Source organism: Asparagus officinalis, chromosome 9 (assembly GCF_001876935.1).
Source record: "Asparagus officinalis chromosome 9, Aspof.V1, whole genome shotgun sequence".
Lineage (NCBI taxonomy): Eukaryota > Viridiplantae > Streptophyta > Magnoliopsida > Asparagales > Asparagaceae > Asparagus > Asparagus officinalis.
Genome location: NC_033802.1, coordinates 66909580 through 66927190, shown reverse-complemented (window position 1 = coordinate 66927190; position 17611 = coordinate 66909580). Strand labels below are relative to the sequence as shown.

Here is a 17611-nt window from a genome sequence, read left to right as displayed (position 1 = left end):
CCCTGAGGCTGTGCACATTTCCGGTCGACCGCCCCAAAGCTCGCGGTCGACCGGACAGAACAAATAACTTTCCGCCTGTATTTTCCTGAATATTGCTGTTTTATCTTCATCTAAAATATATTTTAGTTTCCCAAGAGAATATTAAAAATCCACAGAAAATAAATTGGGACAAATCATACAGGTAGATACTACAAGACATAATTTACTACATGGAGCAATCTTCATGTATTTAAGCAACAAAATAACTTCATAAATAAGAGAAAGGATATTTCTATCCCAATTATTATTTGTTTTTGTTTTTGCACGAAAATAAGAGTACATAAGAGCACACAATAGTTTCTCTTAGAAGAACTTAAAATTTATTAACGACAATTACTCATTCATTCATCCAATCACTTGGGAGTTCCATCACAGAGAGTCATGAGAAATCCACCTATTAAACATGATCAGGCAATTCTTCGGTTGGTACTCTGGTGCCGTGTGACCAGCATCCTGCATTACCAAGAGACATGAACTCTTCATAAGAAATTCAAATTTAATTTGCAAAACAATATCTACAAACACCTCACCTTTACTGTAGCAAATGTCAAATTGTGAGAGTATTTCCTCGTGTATCTGATGAACAAGAGAAAAGAAAAACATTAGTGATCAAAAGTCATAATGTGAGATCTCGAATGATTTTTATGTGATTGCTACTAAGAAACTGTGTACCCGGCAACAATCTGGTCAGCCACATGCCACGAGCGCCAATCATCGACAATAGAGTAGTTGAGGGATCGAATCCATGCTTGTGTACCGATAGATGGTATACCCATGTCATGGTCGCCACTGTGTAGATCAAAAGGATGAAATACATAGCCATACATTTAAGATACAGTACGTTATGCAGCGTATAGTACTTTTACCTGTATACCAATGCTCTGTATCCTTTCGTGGTTACATTGAGATGATACTCTACTGAACTTTGGACATTCTGAGTATAAGCGAGGCTTTTATTGCATCTAACCCATTCTCCCACAGTTCCCTGCTTTCATAAAAGTAAAAAAAAATATTTTGTTGTGGAGTTAAGTTTATAAATCACGGTATAAGGTTGTAGGGTAAATTGCACATATACAATGTACTGCGTGTGGATGTTAGCTACTGGCCTACTTATTACCACTTATCAATTTTAATAGCACATACAACTCCTGACTTAGATTTCTGTTATGACTTCCCCCCATTTTTATCATGGATAAAGCGCATATTTTGTTCTTTACCCCATTTTTTATAAGTTTTATAGCTGAACTTCCTTGGATCAACACGCTTAGTTTTATGGAGCAGACGACGGCCTATTTGTTAAGGCCATGGTCTTATGATCTTAGCGTGGAGAAATTTTATAGCTGAACTTTCCCTATTTGGAGGCAGTTGCCAAGGTTGAATATGAATTTGTGGAATATTTTGTGCTTATCAAAGATTGCTAGTGTGATTTTTGGTCCTCTTGAGGTGACAGTGTATGAAATTTGACAGATTGCGTGCAGCCTTATTGGTATTGTCCATCATGTGAAGATTGAGGTGGGTGCTAGGGTTTTGCAGGAGTGTAATTCTGCTTGTATTAGGAGTTGGGCTATTGATTTGTAATTGATCATCAATTTTGATGTGGTATTGTTTCTTTGTTTTTAAGCATTGCTTGTAATTAGCAGAGATGACTTGGAGAGTGTGTACGTAATTTCCCACTTGGTTAACGGAATGTTTTCATTTACCCAAAAGAAAAAAAAGGAATGGAGAAAATTTAATATTTCAATTAATCTTTCAAAAGATTATATGAGATGAATGCGTTGAAGTACTTCAGCAATTTATCAATGTGCGTCATATCATGTATGTTTTCATATATTACCTTCTTGACGTGAAGGGCCTCTCTGGTGTGATAATCATTTGACCAATAGTAGGATAGAAAATAAGCATATGACTGCAAAAAAAAAAAAATTCCGCCATATTAGTAACTGATGACGTTTGTGCTAATGCAAAATTGCATCCTGATCAAATTGATAAGGGTACAATGCTATATTTGGCAGTGGTTTTGAAAGGAGGCATCCCTAACTTAGCCCTCTTTTTTGTTACCCCCTTGATGACCCGAGATCTTTATGCATTATTTCAGTCTAACTTATCATTAAACATTGACTTTTGAGCTACCAAAATATTAGAGTAACCATACCTGTGGAAATTTTTCATTGGCACCATTGATGTAACGACAACATCAAAGAATACACTATCACAAGAACATAAAGTATCATCCGCCACAATATAGTGTTAGTTGCTAAATACATTGAAAATAGGCAAATGTTCAATCAAACTACATATTATTCGGCTGGAAAATTGAATTGAAAAGGACGCGAGTGATTATATGTTGATAGAACGAGGTACATAAGGGTGGTTTTCTAAAACTCGGATAATTAAGGATGATAACGTGAAATAGGGCCCATGTTAAGGGCGGTACTGGTACTAAACAACCCAATTTGATCATCATGAAAAAACTCATCACTTACTCTACACTTCAATCCAGGAACCACTGGTGGCGGTAGCATGATCTCTGAATGCTCCTCCTGTAAATATCTGTTACCAAACATTCGCTCTGTTCGAGGCGACGCGATAGGACATTTGGGATCCAAAATATAGGACATATCTAGTTCGTCTTCAAACTGCAAACAGCTGAAGAAATGAGTTCCTGCTTGACAAGGCATGAATTAGACCGTACCGTACAAGGTGCTCACCGTCGCAAACTTGTTAAGTACTGAATTGCATGGTAAGTTGTGGGGATTAGGATTCTTATAATCCTCTCCTTCACAATATCTCTGTATCGCCTGACAAACAAGAGGAGAGAGAGAAATTCGTCAGTTCGTCGGTTTTTTTAGCAAATTGTTGGACGCCCGACGGGTAAGTCACAGTTTATACGGGTCAGCTCGGGTCAACCCGTATTGACCTATTTAATAAATGGGTCAGTTCAGGTTGACCCGTTTATGACCCGACCCATGTAACTTGACCCATACCCATAATAAACGGGTCGGGTCGGGCCGGGTTCATGGGTCGGGTCATAAATTACCACCCCTACAAACAAGATTATATTAGTAAAAAGCACGTTAATATATGAAGGGCACTACGTGTTTCGAGAGTTTGATAGGTGCAGGTGTTATTGAAACAGTTCTCTTTGCATTAGTAACGTAACAATACCTCATAGAGTTCATCTGAAATAATGCCCATTGCATGTGCAAATGCGACTCGAGAATTAAAATCAACAAATTCACCGGTCCTCGGATTGCCGACTAAATAACCCTGAAACCAGACAATAAATGATAACAAAATATATGTATGCTTTTACTTTTAAGTACTTTATTGGCTAAAATCTAGCTTATTGAGAAATTGATCATACCAACTGAACTATAAAAATGTCATCTAATGGGAATATGCCAGAAGTCACCCCGTAGTAATTGATGTCTTGCAAGATTTGTACTCTTTGCCGCTTATTCCATGCATTTAATATAAAACCTAGGACCGCTATATGTAAAGATAACCACAATCCTGCTATCACTGTTAAAAGTTTACTGACAACATGTTATCCGCGACAATGTTATACTCCTTCCTTCTGTAATAATACAATGAAAAATTCCTTCTCTAACACTTAATATTAAAAAAAGGAACTCCTCTAAATATTGTATTTTTTGGAATGTGATTTATACAAAAAAGTGCCCCCTAATTTAGGATGCACTATCAACGCTCTATCAAACGACCCTTCCCACAGCACCAAAACTCAAAAGTTACGGTGAGGGTTGAATATTATAATTTTATACTCTAACATGCTAGCAAGTTGAGCATACTTTCATGTGAACAAACCTGGACTTACATAGTGGTTTTTTTTTTAATTTATCTTAGGAATTTGTGACCAAAAGTACTTGAATTTAGGTCGTTCGATGTCATTTAAAATCTCTTCCACTACACCAAAACTCCAAAATTAAGGCGAGGATAGAGACTTATAATTTTATACTCTTAACACCATTCCAGGCTCGTTCAATGCAAGTAGTTTCAAATGAGATATTGCTTGTTATTAGCACTTTTTCATACAAGACATAGAACCATATCATTGAAATTTATGTTCTTGGTGCGTTTTAGGTTCACATGATTAGCACCGAAAGTGTAATATTTTCATTGCTAAAAAATAAAAAGAAACGATTTCTAAACTTCTTAGCAGTCAAGGATGAAGACAGAGGGGCTAGTAGGGGCCGTGGCCCTCCACAATGATTTATTTTTTATTTTTTTTAATGGTAATCAAATAAGTAGTACTGGGATCCGAAAATTAATACTCACATCTATGTTATTCTCATTTAGAAGAATACTGTAGTTGGATCCAAAACAGAATTCTCATTTAGAAGAATAGACTGTACTTGGATCCGAAAATTAATACACCCATGACAGACATGACAGATTCTGCCAAACCAGGGTGTGACAGACACCACACCCATGTCAGACATGGCAGATTCTACCACACCCTGCACCACACCCATGGCAGACAGGACAGATTTTGCCACATGGGTGTGGTAGACACCACACCAGGGTGTGGTGGAGTCTGTCTTGCTAGCTTAATTTCATATGGTTGTTGATTTTGATTCTAGGTTTGGGTCTCCACTCTCAAGACCAACATTTTCAACAATAAAAATCAAGACAATAAAAATCAAGACTGTGTAATTTTTTGCAACGTGCTAAGTACACACCTTGAGGTTCACGAGCGGACGGTGGCCATCTTCAATACCTGTTGTCCACACAGAATGTCGTCAGAACCGTAACTTCTATTCTTATCAAACTGGCGAAACAAACCAGCAAAGATTGAAATCATTTCTTTCCATTACCAGTGAAGTCCTCATAGCTAAAAAAGGAAGAAGATAGATTTGTGTAAACTTTTTTGCATTAAATGTGACGGGCTTTACCTTTTGCAACTATGCTAGCAACGATAGGAACAATTTTTCCTCCAAATGAATCGCCAGCTAAATAGAGATGACTGGAGATGAACCGCGGATGTTCGACAAGCCACTGTGACGTACAGTATATATGCATTAATTAATAAATCAATGTCCTGCTAGCTCAACGAAACCTGATCGATCACAAGACGTGATAATACCTTTCTCAGAAACTCGTAGGCTTGTTTTGATGTAATCGTGTCATCAACCACGTAGCCTTCAGGATTCCTCGAGAACGAGAATCCAGTTCCAACGGGAGAGTCGAGAAAGATAACGTTTGCTACCTAAATTTTCAAATAGTTATAAAAAAAAAAGAAAAAGGGATTGCGACGTCACTTAATTAAACTATGGTAGAGAGTTGACCTTTGTCCAAGCATAACGATTGTATACCAAAGATGGTATGCTCCCATCGTACTTCTTACTCACAAATTTTAGAGGACCTGAATAAGGAGAGTGTAAACAAAACAATATTGTTATGCCTTAAATTAATCTAAACAAACAAACACAAAAAATAATAATGAGTGAAATTAGGAACAGAATTGTTTAATTAGTTAAGCTGCGATCGAGGGTTTCTTGATCATGCATGTGATTGCGAGGGGGAGGTGATACGAGAGATTCCGACGTGAGAATTTCTCACGTGGGAATTGGAGTGCGTAGTTAGAGGGGTTTTTTGGTCGTGTGGCTGAGATATCATCATGTTAAAATCCAATAATGGGCGGTATCCCTTTCTATTATAGGCTGGAAACCAAGATGTATATAGGGGTGGAAACCAACCAAATAATTTACAAATAGTTTGTTAATTGGCGGAGTAACTATTCGATCATATTCGATTAGGTCGTTCATTTAACACTAAACGAATAATATTTATTATTCGAGTTCATTAACGAATAGAATTTAACTAGATATATATTCAATTCGTTTGCTTTTTAAATATTTATTTAAAATTTGGTCGCTTATAATTTGAATTATTACACGTATGATGTTATATTTTCACCCGCTTATATTTTCTATTTATATTCTATACACAAATTTTGAGAGGCTTAAGGAATCTTAAATTGGTTTTCTAATGGAATATTTAAATTAAATATAAATAAATTTTTTAGAATATTTATCAAATACTAATTATTCGAGTTCAAAATTGTGAACTTCAGATGCGGATATTCAAATTCGGGTTCGAATTCGATAATTTCAAACAAATACAAATATGAATACCTTAATGTTCGATTCGTTTCGATTTAGATGTACACGACTATTTCTTTACATGTACAATAATATTCACTTATACTTTAACATTCTCATGTTTAGAGTGTATTAGTCAATGAGCTGTAGATTTTCATTGAGATCATTTGTGCGAGCGCTGTATCAGAGCTTACCAGGTATCTCTTTGCACTCAGTTTTTCATGAGTCTTTGTGTTTATGTTTTTTGACAGTCCGGGTCAAGCTATTGAATCATTTTTTATAAGTCTCTGTTTAGCTTATGAGACATCTTGTACACTCAGGTATGGTTTTGGATTCTGTATTTCTTTTTCATTGGTAATGAAAATTGCTCCCTTCTTGGAAAAATTTAAAAAAAAAATTACTCCCTACTAGAGGAGAAAAAAAAACTTATTTTGGGGTCGGGGTTTCTTTTCTTTTCTTTTTCTTTTTCTTTTTTTTTTGGGGGGTGCGTGGTGGCAAACGTTATAAATTAATTTTTTTAAATCCCTCCAAATAGTCAACCTAGACGGACCAAGCTAGACGGAATATTTTCTGTCTAGTTTCGTCCAAACTAGACGGAAAATAAATCCGTTTAGTTTAGTCCGTCTAATTTGCTCGTTTTTCTACCGGTGCTGGTTTTTGACGAAACCTAGAGTGTTATCTAATAATGGTCAAAATGTAGTTGGTTTTCCCCCCTCCCCGGTGGGGGTTTATGTGATATTTCGTCACGTAGGGTTGACCAATAACAAAAAAAGAGTTAAGAACTTGGACCAAAAAGTAAGCGCGGGACTAATTTGAGGAAACTTGTCTATTGTCTATTGATCAACTTTCCAACTCTTAAACTGGGATTGAAATGCAATTGACTACCAATATACGGTGCAAACTCATCATTGATTTCAGAAAAATAAAAAAAATTCCCTGTTTTATCCTTGATTGGGCCCTTGCTAATTCACCAAATTACGACACCTTCCACGAGCAAGGCAGAATATCGAGTATCCGACACGACCATCCAAGAGCTAAATCTGGTAAATTCCCCAATATCTATTTACTTCTACTTCAGTTCCCAGATTTTTTTTTGTTTTTTTTGGATAACCTGACTGCATTTTGACGATAAAGTTCTGGGATTTCAATTGGAAATATGTTAATTTATTGTTTAGGGTTTCAAGTCGGACTGCTTCTTTTAGCCCTGAAGAATGGTTCTCACTAACTTCACAGGCACCGGCGTTGGATTCGGTACTTTGTGGGATTTCCCCCCCTCTTTCTTGGGGTTCTTTTTCAGTTTTAGATTCTTAATATTTAGTTTTTTATTATTTGTTTCAGGTTTTGGCGTGGGCTGTGGTTTTGGAGTTGGATGGGGATTCGGAGGTTCACTCCTTACTCTTTAAGTTCTGCGAATCTAGTACCTGAATATGCATTATTGGATATATCTTCCTCTTAAGATTGTTTTATATGTGAAGAGAAGTTTCATCAGATTGTTTGAAATTCTCCACGAAGTGTATAACATGGTGGGACTCACGACCTTCTTATATAACCACGTTTCTTATGTTTTCCCTTAAAAAATGACGACATGATAACCAAACATTTAAGGCTCGTTTGGTACGCGGGAATGAGTGAGAATGGAATACAATTCCAACTTTTTTTTTCCCGCGTACCAAACACGATGTATTTTTAGATGTTAGAATTAAAATTCTCACTTCTTATCAATTCCCACTTTATGTGAGAATTGTCATTCCCAACCATTTAACAAGGAATTGATATTCCCACTTAAGTGGGAATAAAAATATTCAAATAAATTCCAATTATGCCCTCCTTAAAAGATACAAATAGATAAAAATTCCCATATAAAAATTATTTTTATAAAAAATTAACTTATCTTAAGCTACTAGTACAGATATATAAATAAATATAAGCATGAATATAACTTTCCCAAGTTCCAATATACAAACATCGTTCCTAAGTAAATTTATATCACTGACCTTGCCATAGTTCCAATATATTGTGATATTATTTTTTAATAAATCTCTGATATCGTACATTCGTTCCTAAGAAGTATATTAACGCGGAGCTTGACTTAGTTCCAATATATTTTAATAAACTAGATATACTTTGGAGTAACAAACTAGTTTATCATTTTGCAATTTCAAAACTTAATATTTTGATACTTTGATGGTTGTCCAATTATTTTGCTCGTACTATTTTATGGATATTTTGATTAGAATTTGGATATTTCTAATAATTTGTCGAATGTGATAGTTTATGCATATAAAATTTTAAACTATAGATACTATCGTTTATATTAATTTTGACATATGGATGATAACCCCCCCCCCCCCCCCCCCCAACATGAAATCTCAAAATTTCTTTTATCAGGAGATGTTGTGAAGAGTGCCCAATTATATATATGCAATCTCTTATAAGACATTCTTCTCTTCACTAACGCACAATGAAGTTAGTAACATTAGCTGCTCGTAAAAATAATAGACATGTAGCACTAGAAGTTAGAAAAGTGAAATTATAATTATTTATAATTAAAAATAATTTCTATGAAAATTATTTTTTAATTTGTAAGCCAATAGTCCGAAATTGTTGTCGAAACGGTGTGCCAAAATATAACTATTATATGAAAATTTATTTCTCTTAGGAAAAAATATCATTTCTATAAAACATTTTTTCTAAAAAAAATTATTTAGTCATTTTTAAAATATTTTTAATTTTTTTAAAATTTTGTGTTTTGGTAAGGGCACTATTAGAAAACTAAATTTTATTCTCACTTGTGAACAAATGATACTAAACGTGGGAATAAGAATAAGATTGACATTCTCGTTTCATTATCTAAACGCGTCCAAACATGAGAATGAGAATGTGCATTCCATTCCCACATCTATTCCATTCCATTCCTACCTTCTTTCCATTCTCACTTGACTCCATTCCCGCGTACCAAACGAGGCGTAAGTTTAAAAGGGATATTTCCTCCCTTTTCTTTCTTTTCATTTCCTATTTCTAGAAGATTCTAAATAATGGCATAAAAATAGGAACTCATAGAATTAAAATTGTTTTTTTCTAAGAGAAACATTTATTTTCTTTCTTCCCTTTTATCCTTTATAATTCTAGAACATTCTAAATCATCAAATGACAATACACATTAAATTAAATTGTAATATATATGCCATTTTTCTTTTTTAGTTTAATCGCTTACTCTTATTGTTAGGGTTTTTCTAACCCCTGTTGTGATTTGGAAATATAGATGAGAGAGGGAAGAGAGGAAAACCAAATTACAGAATACACAGAATTTACGTGGCTCACTTCTCGATAAGAGAAGCTACGTCCACGGCCGCCGCAGGTAAAATCCCACTATGTTCTGGATAGGTTACAAGCTGCGCCCTAATCACCCTTTTTATAGCTAGGGTATTAGTGCGATCCGCGCGGTTAGGGTTCTGACGATTCGATCACTTAAGTGAATTGGGCCGGTCTGAAAATTAGGCTCCGCATAACCTCAATTTGAAAACTACTCAATAAAATTGTGTTGAAGGATGAATTTAATTGCTAAATAGTTGTTTAAGATATATTGTCTATGTAGAGCTCCATAATAAAATTGCATAAATTAAATCAGTATTAAACTATTATATAAGAATGTAAAATTAATCATATACTTAAATAATTTTGGAGCTGCATTGCAAATACACACACACACAGAGGCTGGTTCTCACACCCTCATCGAATCTCAACGAACATTCAAATCGTGAGATGAGATTTACCACGATTTTCTAGATCCTTCGTTGTTTAGTCTCAATACCGTCATTAATGGGGTTTTTAAAAGATGAGGGAACAAATTAATAATTAATGTTATACATTCTTTTACCACGGGTCACGAAGGGATTCCCCCGGTTCTTGTACATATATAATAACAATGATATCCTTCCACTAATAAAGATCCAATTTCTTTTGTGAATCTCTTGTTACTGACGTTTACCAACTGAAAATACTTTAATATTAGCGGAAGACATTAATATAATTAGGTTCAGGATAAAGTTCGATAGAGACAATAAAACAGTCTATTTTAATGTGGGTATAAAAAAAGGCCTTTGATTCTCTAGATTGGAACTTTCTTAAACATGTGCTTGTCGGTTTGGGTTTCCTTTGAAGATAGTGGATAGGATTATGATTTGTGTTACGTCTCCTACTAGCTTGTTCTATATATGGAGACAATTTCACTCTTGATCTACGTACTCAGTTTGAATAATGGCTTTCGCTATCACCCTAAATGTGCTAAGCTCGGAATCACTCATCTTATCTTTGCCGATGATCTTTTAATTTTTGCAAGGAGTGATTTTTTATTCAGTGGGTAAGTTAATTAAAAATAATGTCTTGATCATGTTAGTAATACTGTATCTGGAGCTTTGTGCAAATGCTAGTACGAGCTCTATTTACTTTGGAGGGGTTTTTTTTTTTTTTGAAAAGACTTTGGAGGGTTCAGACCAACGTGAAGCAGGCTACACTCTATTACCTGGGCTTTGAGGAGGGATCTTTTCCTGTTAAATATCTTGGTCTCCGCATTTGGTGAATAAGAGATTTATCTAAGATGGAATGCAATGTCCTACTCTCTAAAATTACTTACAAAATTCAATCATGGGGTTCTAGAAATCTTTCTTATGCAAGGAGGTTAAAGCTGACTAAGAGTACTGTCCTATTTGAATTGCACTGCTGCTTGGTGTCCAGCTATCTGCTACCTAAGGGGGTGTTAGTCAATTGAGACATTTTCATGCAAAATGAGATAATTGTTAAAGTGAAATAATTTTTTGCTAGTGTGATATTTTAGTGGGATAAATAGGAACAATTTTGTGAAGCGGGATATTTTGATAAAATAACGTGGGATAAATTTTTATAACCATGAAATATATATTTATGCATTTTGAAGATATAAATATTATTTATATATTTTAAACTTACTATTATTGATTGATAATTACTTACAAGAATGTTTTTTATTATTAAATAACTTTTGGTTAGACTATAAGATATTGACAATTGTTATTATAATGATGGTCTAATGATGGTGATAACCATAATAGGAAAGAAGTAAAGAAAAAAATAAAATATAAAAAATAAAAAATAACAAAATAAATATTAGTTCTAGTTTTTTATCACTTAGTTCCAAGCTAAAACTTGGAATAATTTGAGAGACTAGAACTCTCATTTTTGTATAAAAATTCAAAAAGGTGGGATAATTTTGTATCATTATCCCAATTCTAGTTTTGTTTAGAGTTCTACTTAACTAACACTGTAAAATTTTGTTCTAGTTTTAGTTCTATGTGACTAACACCTTAAAAATTTATCCCGCAGATTATCCTACATAAATCTCAAGCAAAAAAAAGGAATTGAGATTGTATTGTCCTGTAGATAAATAAATAAATGTTATTAGAGCTCCTCTTTATATTAAATTTAAAGTAATAATTTTAATTATTAAGCGTCAAATATTAGTTCATGCGAGAAAGTAAAGTAATCTATGATCTATATACTTATATAGTCAATTAATCAAACGTATTAAAATTATAATGACAACGGTCAAAATTATATGGTGGGTTCACATTAAATATAATTTATTAAAAATAGTACATCAAAGTCAAAATCCTTTTAACCACTATATAGATTGTCTAAAAAATTTTGCATATATAAACTATATTGCCTAGGAATACTAATGTGCACACTTAACTATGACCTAATACACCTTAAGAATGACTTACTCTTTAATATCATCATTAATTGACGTATATATGCATTACACTAAAAACACAATAAAAATTTAGAAAACGATAAAAGAAACACGTTCAAAAGTTTTAAAAATTATAAAAAAACACCATAAAATTTTGTAATTTACAAATACATAAAACTATTAAACATTACATTGAAATCAAGGAAGTACAAAAAACCATTGAAAATTTTCAAACTTTGGAGGGGTAATTTGTAATATACTAAACTTTAATCATGTTTTTTTGTAAATTTCAAATTTAGTAGATTTTCAATTAGTTATGTTTTTTTTAAAAAGTTATGAGTAATATTGACCATTAAAAGTTTTTCCTAAACCTATACATTTAAAGGGAGTATGATATTTTTTGTAAATTTTTAATTTTCTAGGGGTTGTTAGTAATTTTGTACATTTATTTTAGTATCTATAGGTTAGAAATTCTCATGGTGTTTTTATTAATTATAAATATAAAGAGTTTTTTGTAATTTTTTAAACTTATAGGCCTTTTCTACAGATTGTAAATTGTTTATAGACTATTTATAATTCTTTTTGTAATTTTTTAAACTTATAGGCCTTTTCTACAGATTGTAAATTGTTTATAGACTATTTATAATTCCTATGTTTTCAATTTACTAATGAGTTTATTTTCTACAGATTGTAAATTGTTTATAGACTATTTATAATTCCTATGTTTTCAATTTACTAATGAGTTTAAAATTCTCAGGGTGTTTTTGTAAAATTTAAATTTTGAGTGTTTGTTTGTAATTTTTGAAACTTTAAGGATATTTTTATAAATTATAAATTTTGTAGGGATATTTATAACTCCTATATTTTCAGTGTACTATTAGGTTAGAAATTATCAGAATTTTTATAAATTTTATAATTTTGAGGGTTCTATTTTACAATTTGTAAAAAGTTTAGAGTGTTTATTATAAATTTTATAAATTTTTAGGGTTTGTTTGTGTTATTTGTAGGTTTTTAGTGTGTTTATAGATTTAAAATTTTCAAGGTGTTTTTTATTAATTTTAAATTTTTAGGGGTATTTTTTTATTTTTTAAAACTTACAAGATATTTTCTCCAAAGTCAAAGACTTTCAGTTTTTAGCTAGCATATATTTTTCAAATTTTTCACTGAATTAAAATAAATAAAATTTTTAATTTTAAAAAAAAATAAATTTTTTTTGAATTTGATGGGGTGTTTTTTCAATTTAAAAAACTTGGGGTATTTTTTACAAAGTCCAAAATTTTTAGGTGCTGGTTAGCATATATTTTTTAGATATATTTGCGAATTGAAATAAGTAAAAGATTTAAATTATATCAAACGTATCTCCTTTATCCAATAACACGTTAAGTCTTATTATGAATATGATAAATGATTTAATTACCAATTCAAAGAATATATTATAATTAGAATAGATTAGGATAATACTGTAATTAATATTTAAAAAATAGTTAAGGGTGATATTGACCATGGAAAGATTTTCCCGAACTCGTACTTTTAAATGGAGTATGATTTGTGAGTTTTTTCATTTGGTGAAGAAGTTGTTAGTTGTGTTTGTTGTTTCTCCTTTCTCTTTGGATCGATATTATTCTTTCTTAGAGAGATACATATGAGCTTCCAAGAATGTATATATAAATATATTCCTGAACTAAAAATTTTGAGTGGTCTTCTACTGTAAATATGGTAGGTATACCTATGCCTCAAAAATCTTGTATTCTTTGTTTTATGTGATTAATAAAAAGAAGCGCTACTTACTTACTGATAAAAGATAAAAAATAAAAAATAAAAAAAAATAAAAAACAGTCCATTTTTTTGGTGAGAGGGTAAAAAGAGACTTGGAAGTAGGATCCAATTTTTTTTTTTTGGTCAATGAGAATTTTATTTCATTCAAACCAAAATGAGAGTTATGTACATCTAGATTCTCATAATTGAGAAATCTAAAAACAGTGAAAACACTTACAGCCTAGGGATAACCCCACAAAACAAATCAATATCTACAAAGGATCCAAATTATTACTAGAGAGTTGGAGGAAATTATAACACACACACACACAATGTTTCATGCTTTAGAATTGTCTCCTAATTATTAGAAAGTTATAAAAGTGGTTTTGTTATGATATATATAAAACTCAGGTGTCCCAAGGTTAAATATATAGCAATCCCCACCCCCGGCCCTGCCCCCAACATACACGAACACATGCATGCATATACATGTGTGTATTTATGTACGTATCCATATTTATATACACAAACATATATACATGTAATAGAGATACATATTACAGTAAAGGAATATGATCTAACTAGTATAGTTATTATTTCATTATACGTATGTTAACATCAAAATGGTAGGGATCTATCTTAGTTTTATACCAATTTCGAATGCGAGACCACTGAAGGCAGAGCAGCCAGGGCCTCCATTGTGCCAAAGTATGAGAGGGTCTTCTTTAGGGTTCCTCTCCGACTCTATAAAGTAATAGAACAGCTCCACACCGTTCACCTCATCAACACTTATATACCTATAATATTTTAGTTTACAGCACCAAAAACAAATTAATCAAAAAAAAAAAGCAGAAAAAAACGAAATAATTGGAAAAACTGATTTATACCCAGTTTCAAGATGGAAGGGGAGAGGTCCATTGAAGCCAGGGAGATGTGTTACAGTCACCGCAGAGAGAGCAGGAGATGAGAAGAGGAGCAGAGGAAGAAGAAATAGGAGTGGAAGAGCCATTGCTAAAAATACTGAGAGAAGCTAAAATTAGTTTGCTGTTGTTTTGAACATATCAATTTATAGGCAGGGGCAAGTTAGCTGCATAGTATTGAAAATGTCGTGTTCTATTAATACGGTTACATCTAAACAGTTCTTTTTTTATTTTTATGGATCCATCTAAACAACATTGAAAGGAGGACAATAGTTATAATATTGTAAATATTTTTGCTGAATCCATCTAAACAAAAATGAAAGTTTGACTTGAGTTATTAATATTATCATTTTTTTTGACGGATCTATCTAAACAGAATTGAAAGGTTTACAAGAGTTATAATATTTGTTGGGGAATTTTAGTCTCCCCGCTTACTACGATTTGCGCAACTCGGAAGCCAACCCACAATTGTAGGCGTCAAAAATTACCTACGGGCCCTCGCACGCAGCTCGAAGCAGAGAGAAGACGATGAACATCACTATCCGAGTCACAGAAGCTTAATTGACGTCGATGAGCACACGAAGTAAGTCGACGAACCGTGTGAAGCAACGGAACTACAGAATAACAAAGATACGAACTGATCGGGAGCTACGCTTCGCTTATGAAAGACGAAGCGCCCCTCGTGTCCCATCTACTCCACATGTGATTCAACCATGGGAGCTTGTAGATCTCCTCGTCGGATTTTCTACGCACTTTGAATCGCGCAAATCCGAGTTCGGACGACGAAGATACGGTGGAAACAGACGGGACGCGCAAAAATATGTCCCGGACCTTAGCGGAGACACCCCAAGTGTCTCGGCTAGGGCCGAGACACTAAGTTGTCTGCAGGCCCAGAAAAGCCGTTTTGAGCTGTTTTCAACAGTTAACTGCCTGGATTTATTCCAACTGATCTAATGTTATCCAAGAACGTGATAAAGTGGTTATAATTGAGGATAAGATCGAATCGGTCATTCTTATCCGAAAACAGAGGTCATGAAGCCTATAAATACAGCTCTAGGACCTTCATTTGCACAGATCTGGAATTCTCGAGTGTTTGTGGAAAATTTGTAATAAGAAAATGATGAAAGAATTGTGTTTGATTTTATTCTCTCTATCTGCTTAGAAAAAGAATGTTTACAACTCTCTCAACTCTCAATTACAATCGAATTTCCTGATTATAAAAGAGAAGAGAATTGATCTGAATTCTTGCCTTTGTTTAAGTCTGGGTTCTTCACGGTGGCGATGAGATGCTTCCCTTGAATGCTCGCGTCGAGTTTGCTTCTCGTTGACGATCCGAACGTCTTGTTTTACTGGAATAATTGACTTGTGTGTGACTGAATTGACTAAGATCTCTTGACGAGTTTTGTAACTCAGAACGAGTTTAAATTCTATAAGAGAGTTGATTTGAACCGAAAATCGGTTCTCAAGCCAAGGCCAAAGGCTCCAAGGAATGCTCCAAAGGATGAATGCCGATCTCTCAATCTCTGATTCTCCAAAAGAGGATGAATTGGAGATGCCCTTTGCTGATCTCTAGATTCGAAAAAGCCAACCCTTAACTCCATTGAGTTTTCTCCTATTTATAGGGGATTAAGGGGTGTAACCGCCCCTAAAATCGCTCCTTTGTGAGGCTAATGGGATGTAACCGCCCCTTAAATCACTCCTAAGTTGAGTTGTGATCCCCTCATATCATGGGAAGTGGTTTTGAAACCGTTCAGCTCGTGTTTGAACGAGTCAAACGTAAAATCCGCGTTCTGGTGTGAATTCTGCGTTTGCCCTACGTTTTTGGCCGAGCTTGAGTTACGTTAACAACTGAAAACGCTACATCTTGATGCTGGTACATGGGGAGGACTTTCGCGTCTTGGTTTGAAGAGACCGTCGATTTGTAGTCTCTTTCTGTCAGAGCGTTGCAAAGATCGTCATTTTGTAATCTTTGCTTTAGGTCTTTGATATGTGAAAGTCGTCAGATTGTAACTCACGATGTTGATTGTGAAGGCTGTTGATTAGAGCTTTCATCAGTTGTTGTGAAGATCGTCAGATTGTAACCTTCTTCGATCTACATGAAAGTCTTTAAATTGTAGCCTTCTGGAAGTCGTCAGATTGTAACTTTCATCATCGGTGTTTGATGGGGATAATTTATCTGTAGTAATTTTTAGACAGCCTACATCGAGCCTCGGTGAAGCCCTGCTGAATTGGAGAGTCAAGAGCCACGAATTTCAGAGAGGAGGAGGAGATCGGATCAAGTTCTTCAACATAAGGAAGAGGAGTTCGTCAGATCCATAGCCCGATTTCTTCCCTTGAGATCGTACCTAGCTGCGATCTCAAGAAGAGTGATTATCTCGCTGTTGCCGAGATAATTGTTTCGATTTCTTGATTCCTTCGCGAATCAACGAAACTCCGGATTGATCTGATCTCTTGGTAGTCCACAGATATTAACGTCCCCGGCACAGGCAAAGATCCCACGCAAACAGCGGGTGATAAACGTCCGTTGTGTTTGTTTTGACGAGAGTTGTAATTTCTTTTTTATTGTGTAAGAGTCTTATAAAAAGGCTATCTTTTTGTGTTCATTGTAACGACTAAAGTTGTAATGAATACCTCAATGAAGATTTTAACTTTCACACCAAACAAACTGGCGATCACAGTGGGAGCCAACAGCCTTGCTGCCAAGGCTGTCGTGCCGCAGCCGACGATCATGATCCCCGTGGCTGAAGAGGTCGAATACGAGTTCGACCAACAGAAGTTCAAGGAGTACGTCTCCTCCTCCTCCTCCAGATCCGCCTCTCCTTGCAAGTGCAGGAATGTCTCTTCCTCCCAGAAGATCCGCTGGTCTTCAGATCTAAACACCCAAGAAGGCGATCTCCCCACTACCACTATTGCAGTTGCACTTCGCAACGATCCGCGGACGTTCGATGAAGCCAAAGCCGCAGATCTGGACACCGTCTCCCTTAATGAGTTGACTGCTGAAGGCGCGCTAACTTTATCGAAGAGGGCACGTCAAAGGCAACGCCAAC

At 34.4% G+C, this 17611-nt stretch overlaps 1 protein-coding gene and 1 long non-coding RNA gene across 2 annotated transcripts; one reads left to right on the top strand and one right to left on the bottom strand.

Annotated features, from left to right (window-relative positions):
- Positions 255–14668, bottom strand: LOC109824626 (serine carboxypeptidase-like 18). The gene is made up of 14 exons (XM_020391252.1): positions 14532–14668; positions 14296–14441; positions 5346–5422; positions 5144–5266; positions 4953–5055; positions 4740–4777; positions 3205–3306; positions 2748–2837; positions 2523–2675; positions 1874–1945; positions 906–1024; positions 712–828; positions 570–615; positions 255–492 (listed from the first exon to the last, which is right to left on the bottom strand). The coding sequence occupies exons 1-14, from the start codon at positions 14651–14653 to the stop codon at positions 409–411; spliced, it is 1392 nt and encodes a 463-aa protein (XP_020246841.1). The 5' UTR covers positions 14654–14668; the 3' UTR covers positions 255–408.
- LOC109824627 lies at positions 7129–7547 on the top strand. Its single transcript, XR_002242712.1, has 3 exons — positions 7129–7204; positions 7337–7412; positions 7500–7547. It is a non-coding gene; the product is annotated as an uncharacterized LOC109824627 (long non-coding RNA).